Raw genomic sequence first — 12,745 nt, forward strand, 5'->3', positions numbered from 1 at the left:
GTTAGGTAATGGTAATTGATAAAACTGAATTTTGATTATTCAATAAGATCAACTATAACCACATAAAACAACAACATTATAACCTACGTATTACATATGGTTAATTCTAAGAAAAGTGATAAAAGAACTAGAGAAAAAATGGAGCAAAAGGGAAGTGGAAAAAATATTAAAAGTAAGTTAGTGGAAAAAGGGTGACCATGGAGAGAACAAAGAAAAGGCCATTGTGAACCAGAGTAAATAAAGAACAACAGGTATATATTACTCCTCAATTGAAGAATGGTGACATTTCTCTCTTGAAGCTACATTTAGACAAGGAGAAGAGATCCACCAGACCATCACAGCAGATCGAGGAATATACGAGGAATACGATTCATTGGTGAGTAATAATGACCAACCGTGTGACATCTACAGATTGAAAACTCATGCCGATTACGATTATTGAAGACAGGAACCCTAAAATTCAGCCTTGCCAACCGATTAGGACTGCTCACGGAACTGTTCACAAGACCATAGAAGAATAAACAAGAAAGTACCTTCCGTCTGGATGCCAAAGTATAAAAGCCAACATGCTGCGCCTCGGTCTTATTTTGAATAATTATCACATAGATATACACAAATAGATAAATCACATAAGAGTCACATAGTGTTCCGTTCTTGATTTTCATCAATATAGCCTAATGTCATCTATTAAAGCCTTTAAAAAGGCCTTCCCTGATTGGCTCTTGTGAAATTAATCACGGTTAAAATTTAACCGGCTTTTGTGCAACCGGGCCTTACTGTGTAAAGTGATTCATGATTGAGTTTTCATTAAATTAATTCAATTTTATTGCAAATGGATGAAATTATGTAAATGTGTTTGGAAAATTATTGAGTCTGAAAACTTAGTCATTCATGATCTAAGAACTGTAATCTGGAATTCGAAATATTCATTTGAGAGAATAATTATGTGCGAAGTTATACATTCAAACATGCTCCTATTCTCAGCAGTTCACTCGAAACTCTCCAGCCTAATAATTTTATATTAATGTCTGATAATTATAATATTGCTTTTTAATTTTCTCTAAAACCAAATGACGGATATATTGCATCTTGAGTGCTACCTGTTGTGCATTATTGTTTGAAGTAGATTCAAAATCATCCTTGATCGTATCACGCTTCTGAGAGTTACAAGAGCAAGACATTTCAGGATTTGGTGCCTGGAGAGAAAAAATAAAATCAGACTACAGAATAAAATATCTTTTAGATTTTGTTTGCATAATATATAATATATCTATTGTTAAGAGGTTGAAACTCACCAATACGCGGGGGTGCCTTGAAATTCATGGGTGGAACCGGTTCAGCTGCTTTTTTTTAAATACGTGAACTTTGAGAGCATATTCAAATATATAGCACAAAATCACATACAACTATAAGGGGGACTGACTCATCAAAATCAAATTTTGTGGGGTGTCCCAAAAAGATTAGCAGTAGTGTTTAATCTGACTATAATACTGATAACATTTTCTCAGGTTTCACAATTTATTTATCGGGATATGGTAGAAAAAGCTGCTGTTTTTTTCTATAACATTCAGAACGGATGCATTGGTTAGGTTTAGTGGGGGAAGGTGCTCCCTGCAATAAGTGACAATTCAGACTTTTGTTGGTCTAACCGAATATTTTGTTTTGTTTTTGTAGCTATATCTGTGTTTATTTTCATCCAACTATTCAGTAACATAGATAAATTTCGAGTATTTTAAGACGAGAAAAAGTTGAGAAAACCTGATTCTGATCCATCTATTTAGGAGCATGAATAAGTTTCGAGTTTGTAAGAAGGAAATGTAGGAAAATACCTTATCCTTATCCATCTATTCATGAACATAAACAAATTTAGAGTTTTGTGGAATGACAATTTGGAAAAGGTAGACCTGATTCTGATCCATCTATTCCGAAACATGAATAAATTTCGAGTTTTGTAAGAAGTGAAAGTTGAAAAATACCTTATTCTGATCGAAATTTTCAAGCTGAGTAGAGCTTCTCCTCTGGGAGGAAGACGATCTCCTCTGACCTTCTCCACAATTCTGCATCTCAATATTGTCTGCTCCAGCATTAGTTGGCACTATATTGATCTCATTGCCAGTTTTCAACGTTGTCTCACTACTATCAACTCTCTCACTCACCAGTTCTTTTGTACTGGCGGAATCTGAAAATAAAATTCAATACCGTACTCTATTATTTGTTATATTCAATACTATTTATTATATGCAATACTCTATTTATTTAATCCATTACTCAAACGATTTACATCTCAATTGATTTAAAATTCAATAGGTGGTACTCCAATAATTCTTTGTTTAACAATAATTGATATTCCATTCTATTTATATTACATTTTCAAATTATTGCAGTATTGTCTGTAATCTGAAAATAAAATTTAATAAGTGGTACTCCAATTACTCTTTATTCAAAACTGGGTATTTTATTCTATTTATAATATCATATTCAATTATTATTGTCTCTGAAAATAAAATTCAATAGGTGGTATTCCAAAACTCTTTATTCAACTATTGATTTCACATTCTATTTATATTATCATATTCAAATTATTATTGTCTGTTCTCTTTAAACTGAAAATAAAATTCAATGAGTGAAAAGCCTACTCCAATATTTTTTGTTTAACAATTGATAAATCATTTTATTAGGCCTATATTTCAGTATCATATTCAAATTATCATGGTCTGTAATTTGAAAATAAAATTCGTTGTGGTTCTCCAATAATTCTTTATTCAACAATTGATTACCTATTCTATAGGCTATATTGTTATACTCAAATTATTATTATCTTAGTCTGAGTAGAAAAGGGCTATAAATTGATAATTTTGTCAAAAGGTTTTATCATGCTAATATATGCTCCAAAACCTTTGGGAACTATAATATCATAGAGGAAAGATATCACAAGAGGATATCCCGTGGTATAGCGCGTTCATGATCTAATTTCCAATGTTACCTCAAGCTGACAGTCCTAACCCCTAATACTGTACTTCTTTTTCGTTAAGCTTATATTTGCTAATGTCTCAAACATCTCATCACATGTAGGCTATGTGACGATGGTAGTCTCTCATACTGTGCCGTTCTTACACTCTTTACCTCTAGAAAATACTAATAATAGACAGTAGTGGACAGTAATTGGCTTGAGTTGACAGATTCTGAAAATAAACTACCAATACTATGATATAATACTAATACCAATATCTTTAGGCTCTATTATTTCCTCTATCGTAGTGACTCATGTAGTTCTCCTTTTCTTCTGCTATCCTCATCCTCGCGCGCGAGTGTGTGTGTGTGTGTGTGTGTGTGTGTGTGTGTGTGTGTGTGTGGTGTGTGTGTGTGTGGTGTGTGTGTGTGTGTGTGTGTGTGTGTGTGTGTGTGTGTGTGTGAGTTATTGAATTTTAATTTACTAATTTTGTTTAAAGATAAAATTATAATATGTGGATGGTTCTTATAATCATTGGTACTGAGTTATTATTATCATTATTATTATAATCAATAAATTCAACTACTGATTTATAACAAGCTGTTTTTTTATTAGGTAAGATTCGATGTATTTATTCTCTTCTTTTTTATTTTTGCTATAGTTACGTTTATATTATTGTATTACTTTATGATTGGCTACCTACTGTAACATCGACCCAAATACAGACCCTAGAGGTCCATATGGGCGATTATTGAAGTGATTGTGATACTTGTTCTGTTTTTTTTGTTTTTAATAAATAATTTGAATTTGAATTTGAATTTATATGCTTATACTGACTTGCATACTATGCATACCTTAGTCTTATTTCTAGAACGCTTATTGAATCTAATGAAACATCAAATCTTTATTTAATCCATATACACGTATGTTCATAGGTTCTATTACGGTATAGATTTAATAAGTGTCTGAGAAACTGGACCCTAGCCGCCCTATTAAGTCTATGAGCGATCAAATCTTTATTGACCCTATAAGTTCAATGGTCCATTAGATTCGAGAAGTATCCTAGAAACTGGCCCTAGTCTATCAAGATACCTTATTGAAAAAAAGGTGGACTACCTATAATTGAAAAAATATTGTTAAAAAAATATATTTCTCACCTTTTCTGAACGATCCAATTCTTTGAGTATCTTGACCTTCACAGCCGCATGTATTCTCAGGCTGGACAGGCTGGGAACGAAATAAAATAATATATTGTTTTAAAAATATTATAATATAATTATAAATATAAAAATCATCATTCTTTATCGAATAATTATATCTGTAAGACTTCTTATTTTATTTAGGAGGGAAATGGTACAGACTCAGTCTCGTATTCCCTTCATAGTCATAATTATTATATTATGATTATAGTGTTTTGTACAATAAGTTGAATGAAATAAATTCAGTGATTCGCTTGAAATTTTGATGTAGGTCTACATTATTCCCTAATTTATCGAAATGTAGTACCAATGATAATTGATAGCTATGAAGAAAAAATAGCAGTCTTAGCTACTCGAAAGAAAATGCATTTTTTTAAATAAAAAAATGAATAATTTCACCCATGATTTTTCCTCATGACATCGGCTGAAAAATATATTTGTTTCTCCAATCAAAAAACAATAAGACGTACGGTACTTTTATTTATTTTATTAGAGTGTGAGAGAATGAAGATAATTTGAATATATCCATATATCATATTTCTATATGAATAGAAATTTATATTGTGTGATTTCTTCATAATTAAAAGAAATAGTTTTATTTTTGTCACATCCACATTTAAAATGAAACTGTGTTTCCTCAACCCTTCATACATTGAATAATGTAAGGTAATGTTCATAAAGATATATCATAATAGATGGACTAGGATAATCAATTGAACTTACAGCAGAGATAGGAGATTCAGAAACCTGGCTTTTTCTTTCAGTAGAGTCTCGCTTGGAAGCTCTTTTTCCATTTGCACCAGCATTTCCTAAACAAGTATCGATACAATCAAAAAGTAATACGGTACTGCTCACAATTTCATATTTTTAAATTTAGTTGTTGAATTTGAAATGCAAATTTAGAATAGTTTCTACTTTCAAATTCTATATTTATGTATTACCGGTATGTGTTATGAAACACATATCAATATGTGTTATTAACAATCAATGTTAATTGATATGAAATGTCTCTTCGAACTCTGATTTGTGTGATGTATGTTGTTATATTATTGTATAATTTTATAATGTTAGCTTTATAAACTTGACGTTGTCTGTGTTCAATGAATTTGATGGCAATGCAATTCTATTTATTCATTTATATATTATTGCATTTTTTCATTATGATTAATCAATTCTATAAAGTGTTGAACTCTTTGTTCCCTGTATGAATTTTTAAGCTACTTTTACACCAAAACTATTAACAAAATGTTAATTTCTCCGTTCTTATAGCCTAGATTCTATTAGATTGAATATTGCAAGAGCAAAGACCTCAAAGTGGTACAGTATGCAACTTTAAGGCCTTTGTGCAAGAAATAGGCTTAGTTGTACTCAGTTGACTGCTAAGTTTCAACTGTGAATGAAAATCCTATTATATTAAGCGAACAATTTCTGTATTTATATATTTGGTTATTTTTATATCTGGCTACTAGCAGGGCACCTGTGCTTCGCTACGGGAATTAAAAGATAGAATTATTTTTGTGAAACATTTATAATCTGAATCCCACCAAAATTGTTATAATCGTTTTTGAGATTAGGCCACAACTTGGCATGAAAATTATGAGGTCAAATCATTCAAATAATTAATTGATGTGTTGGAAGTGCTCTGTAGAAGAGTAGTCTAATTGCAGCGGATATGGGGCGGGGCTTAAGAGTCACCCTCGGCTTTATTCATTGGCAATTAATATTTTCCGTTGACAGTTATCAAATTAGCAGAGATCACGTTATTTTTGCTTTGGAAATCGAAGATTAAATTCAAAATTAGGTTGATTCGGAATTTGATGACTCTGGTATCCATGGATCTCTTGCTTATTCTGGAATTTTTAGCATAGCCTGTCGCTTACTTTTCGTTTCACTTATCCAAAGTGTAGAAGCAGCCAATCCACTGATTCTTTCTTCCATGGAAGTCCATTCATACATAAGGGTCCATTCATAATAATATAACATTGATTGTGGCTGATTTCACATGTCCTAAACTCTACAATCATAAATATTAAAGTGGGATAATTTTAATGTGAATTTGCATAAATCTGAATAGAGTTTATTCATTCGCTTTGATTATTGACTACCATTATATGATTTCTTTCTTTGATCTTAGCTTGAAACCAAAAGCTTAGGGATGAAGATTTGGATGTAAACTAACATGTAACTCAATTTGATTTCTATCTAAATTGACAACTTTAGAATTTACTTGTGATCTATCAATGTCAATAGGTTTGTCTTGTGTTGTAATAACATCATGAGAGGAAATAGGAGCAGCTGATGGAATATTATGTTTTTTTTTCATTTAGTTTTTAGCTGATTTTGAAACATGAAAATATCAGACTCAGTAGCACAAAATCATGTTCTATTTCAATCAGGATTAAATTTCATGAGAATTGATCAGAGCAGGGTTTTTTTTAATAGAAGGCTTCTCTGATTGGTATTTAGTCAAGATTATGAATTAACAGACAGTGCAACTGTCTCTCTCAAGGCCATGGCTGCGTACAAACATAGAGCAACAGAGGAACCAATACAACCGAAGCTGAAGAAATTAGTCGCATTTCTATCACCTCACAATGAACATTACATTCAACTACTATATGTTTGGAGAGATCGATTTTAAATGTATTTTGCTATGTTCCATGTTCCATGAATACTGCAATGTTTTAAAATAAGGTCGCTAAATTTGGTAACTCAACTACAGCTATTATAATGTTTTTTATTTGCTCACACTTTCTTACGTTTTCAACAGACTATGGGAAACTTTTCTCTGATCAGCTGCTACTTGAGGGGCCAATAATGCTTTCTCTTGGTAGTTCAACGAATTTTCCCAGAGTTGAGACCTGTTCCAAAATAATGTGTTTTGTATTGTGTCAAGCACAATATATTCCTGATTCAATCGAAATCGTTAGAGCCGTTTTCGAGATCCGTCCGACATAGATACATATATCCACAAACACACATATTCAAACAAATTGCTTTCTTAGTATAATTATTGACTTTAATGATTATGATTTCATTCAATGTGAGCTTATTACACATAATAATAACAGCTTGCATCAAAAGCAGAAATGTCAAACATGATTGAAATTGAAACAGTAGCGATCATCAACATTATTTTCTTCATCTGATCTGAAGTAACCAGCAGATAATAGTAAGATTCACATCAATGTGTCAGCATTGTTTGAAAGGGGAGGAGCATCGATGCCATTAATGAGGAATACTGACAGTCAACGAACTGTTATACATATTCTCCAATATTTTTATCGAAAGCTACCATATATTTTCTTTGTTAAAACAATCAATATTTGGGAATAATTGATTCATGGGAAAAGCGCCTTACTTCTATGCAAGATATTTCCACATTAGGAAAAGCAACAACAGCTATTTGGCCGTTTTAATAAATAGCCCCTTTCTTTCGCCCAAGTAATATTTTGGCCGAATTTCCTCATTCTTTACAAACAGATTCCACAACGGACACTTCTGAAGTTTTTAAAATACCCCTTTAAGCAGTTCTCGCGATCTGTCGGATATACAAACAAAATTAGTCTTGATAGAATAGGATCAATTTATTGATAGAAGCAACTCCCGTCATAAAAGTTTGTTTTATGAAAAATAAAAATTATCTATACTCCCAGGAATAGCTCTGACTGAAACAGCAGTGCCCAATTAATTTGTTCTCGATAAATGCATTTTAATTAATTCTTCAACTTGGTGTCAACCTAATGAAATAATCTCAACTTAATGCCAACCTGACAAAATTATTAATTGGTCGCCAGTTATCAACTGTTTCGAATAGGTACTCTCTCTAGATTATAGTTCTATAGTAACATATGATATGGACATTTCAATTATAATGAGGAGATTGGGAGAAGAAGAATATACATGCTAAAAGACGAACTTTAAACCCTTAAAAACCACCCTTAGAGTTGGAATATCGCCAAAAGATTTCTTAGTGAGCACCTAGGACGTATAAGGAAGCTAGATTCTAAGTTTTGTTGCAATCCATCCAGTAGTTTTCCAGAAATCGTGATCAGTGAGATAAGAATTTTATAAGTATAGATTTTTATATCTGGTTATTGTATGTTCTATGGATCTCAAAAACGGCTCTACCGATTTTCACGAAATTTGGAACATAGTAGGTTTATGATGTGAAGATTCGATTGCTCTAGGTCTCATCCTTGGGAAAACTCGCTGAACGACATTAAAAGGATAATTCATCCTTGGCTGAAACAGCTGTGGATAGTTAAAAAGTGAGTATGTGGAAAATCGAAATATCGCATCCCCGGAATTCATAAGATGACGTATAGCCAGCTGTGAAATATAAACACTATCATTTTAGAGGATTGTGTTCTGTTTATCAATAAATAAAAATAACGAGTAAAGCTCGGTGCCCCGATATTTACACATGAGCCAATAAAAGAAATTTTCTTTTGGAAAAGTCTTCTCTTATTGGCTCATATGCCATTTAATCATTATTAGAAAAAAACAGGCTTTTCAGCAACCGGACCAAACTCTCTGGTTCACCTCCAAAATATGTAAATAAATGAATAATTCAGTGCTGAAAACCTACTTTTAAGTTGAAAATACCTTCAGTGAGATTCACACATAGGCCTACCGTACAGCATTAGGTTGACTGGAAAGAAAAACAGCATTGTTCGAATGAAAAACAAAAGTGTTGATGTTATTTATGAGGACTACGGTACAGCAAGTAACTGTTTCCGCAAGGGTCTTATTCATAACTTGACAATCTGAAAACTTATGTACTGTACTTGATAAAATTGTCACACACTACTACTACTACTTGATATTCTCAGTAGGAAAATGAATCAAGGCACGTTTTCAACTTATCAAAATGTTTTTATTGAAAATAGATGGACCTAATACAACTTCACAAGAAAATCCATAATACTAAGACATATAGGCCTATGTGGAGAAGGAGTTCTTTCTATAAATTAGGAATAATATTGGTGAAATAACTTAATTTTTGAATTTCAGTTATCCTTATACACAAAATATATGACAGCATAAGAATACATTCAATATTATAATATCTTGAATAATAGGCCTATCTCTCCACACCAAAGCATTCATTTTAACATTTCATAAAAATTTAATATAAGCTAATAATTATAAAATGATATAATCAAGTTTTCCAGTATAACGCTTCATCAACAATTTTTCTGCAACCAGAAAGACTCTTATCAGCCTTATTAGCCTGATACAACAAAGTAATAAGAAAATTCATTGAATCAGCAGTATAATAGGCCTAAACTAATCAGTAAGTTGGCCTTTCAAGTTCATTAACTATTATATAACATGTAATATTACAATATTACAAATACTTTGACACTTTAGAATTTCAAATTGTTTGCTGTTAATGTAGATCGATTTCAATGGAACACAAAATATCGAATATCGATCTTTTCTTCAAATATCAATATTCAATATCCATTCATTAGTTATTTGGAAAAGATCCATTTTGGTTTAATAAATTATTAAAATACATTTGAGAAATATAAATTTATTATCAAATCTTAAAATTATATACAGCAATGACTTAGAACTAACCCAAATTAATTAAACTCTAAAATATGGGTTTTATTCGGTTCAGTTGGCAATGCAAAACTAATTGTTTTGCATATCCGTTTTCCGTTTCACTTGTCTCTTCCACTATGGTCTGGTCTCTCGAAATGTGCTCTTTGCAATGTCCTTTGATAAATTTATTTCAAAGTTTTATTTATGCCAACTTCTTGAAACTTATATCACAGAGGAAAGAAACACTATGCTTATTCCGTGCTTATATTAATTTTGTAGTAGATGTAAACTCAGTGAAAGCAAAATATGCTATGAGTTCTTGTTTTTCTCTTGGTAACTTTTCTGTAATTCGTAATTTGTAAAATGTCTTTCAAACTAACCACCCAAGCACATTGTATGATTATTCATGCATTAACAATAATTCTGGATTTTTGGTATGGTGTTTCTTTATTATAAGGTTTTATTGTTTGTCATGTTCGAACTCTGTAATATGCTTGAAACGTTGCCTATAACATATTTCACAGTTAGTCAAAATGCTCTTAAATCATTATATTATCCTTTCTCATAATGGAATTAGTTATTTCAGGATAAATTAATACAGGGCTACCCATGATTTATATGAAAGGAAACCGATGTCTTATCCAACACAAGTTTTGGCCCGACTGTCCAGTACAGTTTAATCACCGAAACACCTCAAATTGTTACCCCTGTTGTGGGACCTCACCTCAAATTGTTACCCCTGTTGTAGAACTTTACTAAAATAAATATACCCCGAAATTGATACCCCAAAATTTTTTTCTCAGTGATTATTATTAAGTATAAAAGCTATGTCTGATAAATCAGGAAGTAGTGATGATGAAATGTCTAGAGACACTGTCTTATTAGAAAATACATCAAGCAATCTTAAGGAATTGAGTACTAGTGATCATTATATTGATGAAAATACGGTCAGACATGTATTTCTAGATCAGGTTAGCTTTAATCAAAGTTATAATCAACTTACTAATGTTGTTCAAGTTGACAATGATAGCCTACATTTAGTATTAACTAACTCAAACGAGGCATCTACAAATACTAATGGTCCAGTTAATACTACCACTATGGATACTAATACTATATTTTTACAGTTAATGAGACAAATCCAAGACCAATCTAACAAGATTCAAAACCAATCTAGAACATAAGGAGGCATAGTTAAGAATGAATTTCTCCTCCCCTGAAGAATGGAAAAGTTAATATTCACTGATTGATTTTGGTTTTCCAAAGAACTTGGTGATGTTGAAGGTATTTAAGAGGTCATATCTCCCCAACGGAAGCTAGTTTCTCTAATCCATTTGCAGATTCGGATTCCTCGCTAAGAGGAGCATGAGGAGACATAGTTTAGAATGATTCTCACCTTTCCTGAAAGATGAAAAAGTTAATATTCACTGATTGATTTTCGTTTTCCAATGAGCTAGGTGATGTTGGAGGTATTTAAGAGGTCATACCTCTTCAACGGAAGCTTGTTTCTCCAATCCGTTTGCAGATTCGGATTCCTCGCTTCAGGGAGCATGAGGAGACATAGTTTGGAATGATTCTTCCTCCCTCCCCTGAAGAAAGGAAAAGTTAATATTCACTGATTGATTTTCGTTTTCCAATGAGCTTGGTGATGTTGAAGGTATTTAAAAGGTCATATCTCTCCAACGAAAGCTCATTTCTCCAATCCGTTTGCAGATTCGGACTCCTCGCTTCAGGGAGCATGAGAAGACATAGTTTGGAATGATTCTCCCCTCCCCTGAAGAAAGGAAAAGTTAATATTCACTGATTGATTTTCGTTTTCCAATGAGCTTGGTGATGTTGGAGGTATTTAAGAGGTCATATCTCTCCAACGGGAGCTCGTTACCGTACTCGAATCACTTTGCAGATTCGGATTCCTAGCTTCAAGGAGCATGAGGAGACATGGTTTAAAATGATTCTCTCCTTTCCTGAAAGATGGAAAAGTAATTATTCACTGATTGATTTTCGTTTTCCAATTAGCTTGGTGATGTTGAAGGTGTTTAAGAGGTCATATCTCTCGAACGGAAGCTCGTTTCTCCAATCCGTTTGCAGATTGGTATTCCTCGCTTCGAGGAGCATAAGGAGACATGGTTCAAAATGATTCTTTCCTTCCCTGAAGAATGGAAAAGTTATATTCACTGATTGATTTTGGTTTTCCAAAGAACTTGGTGATGTTGAAGGTATTTAAGAGGTCATATCTCCCCAACGGAAGCTAGTTTCTCTAATCCATTTGCAGATTCGGATTCCTCGCTAAGAGGAGCATGAGGAGACATAGTTTAGAATGATTCTCACCTTTCCTGAAAGATGAAAAAGTTAATATTCACTGATTGATTTTCGTTTTCCAATGAGCTAGGTGATGTTGGAGGTATTTAAGAGGTCATACCTCTTCAACGGAAGCTTGTTTCTCCAATCCGTTTGCAGATTCGGATTCCTCGCTTCAGGGAGCATGAGGAGACATAGTTTGGAATGATTCTTCCTCCCTCCCCTGAAGAAAGGAAAAGTTAATATTCACTGATTGATTTTCGTTTTCCAATGAGCTTGGTGATGTTGAAGGTATTTAAAAGGTCATATCTCTCCAACGAAAGCTCATTTCTCCAATCCGTTTGCAGATTCGGACTCCTCGCTTCAGGGAGCATGAGAAGACATAGTTTGGAATGATTCTCCCCTCCCCTGAAGAAAGGAAAAGTTAATATTCACTGATTGATTTTCGTTTTCCAATGAGCTTGGTGATGTTGGAGGTATTTAAGAGGTCATATCTCTCCAACGGGAGCTCGTTACCGTACTCGAATCACTTTGCAGATTCGGATTCCTAGCTTCAAGGAGCATGAGGAGACATGGTTTAAAATGATTCTCTCCTTTCCTGAAAGATGGAAAAGTAATTATTCACTGATTGATTTTCGTTTTCCAATTAGCTTGGTGATGTTGAAGGTGTTTAAGAGGTCATATCTCTCGAACGGAAGCTCGTTTCTCCAATCCGTTTGCAGATTTGAATCCCTCGCTTTGA

The 12,745-nt window shown here is 32.9% G+C and overlaps 1 protein-coding gene across 1 annotated transcript in view; it reads right to left on the reverse strand.

Annotated features, from left to right (window-relative positions):
- LOC120350070 overlaps nt 1-5,003 on the reverse strand; it is a 38,219-nt gene extending 33,216 nt beyond the window's left edge. The window contains exons 1-4 of the mRNA XM_039422186.1: nt 4,873-5,003; nt 4,108-4,177; nt 1,977-2,179; nt 1,101-1,196 (exon numbers count right to left, since the gene is read on the reverse strand). Coding sequence (XP_039278120.1) covers nt 1,101-1,196; nt 1,977-2,063 — 183 coding nt within the window. The 5' untranslated portion in view covers nt 2,064-2,179; nt 4,108-4,177; nt 4,873-5,003. The remainder of the gene's footprint in view (nt 1-1,100; nt 1,197-1,976; nt 2,180-4,107; nt 4,178-4,872) is intronic.
- Between the last annotated feature and the right edge of the window lie 7,742 nt (nt 5,004-12,745).

This window comes from Nilaparvata lugens, chromosome 2 (assembly GCF_014356525.2).
Source record: "Nilaparvata lugens isolate BPH chromosome 2, ASM1435652v1, whole genome shotgun sequence".
NCBI classification, from domain to species: Eukaryota; Metazoa; Arthropoda; class Insecta; order Hemiptera; family Delphacidae; genus Nilaparvata; species Nilaparvata lugens.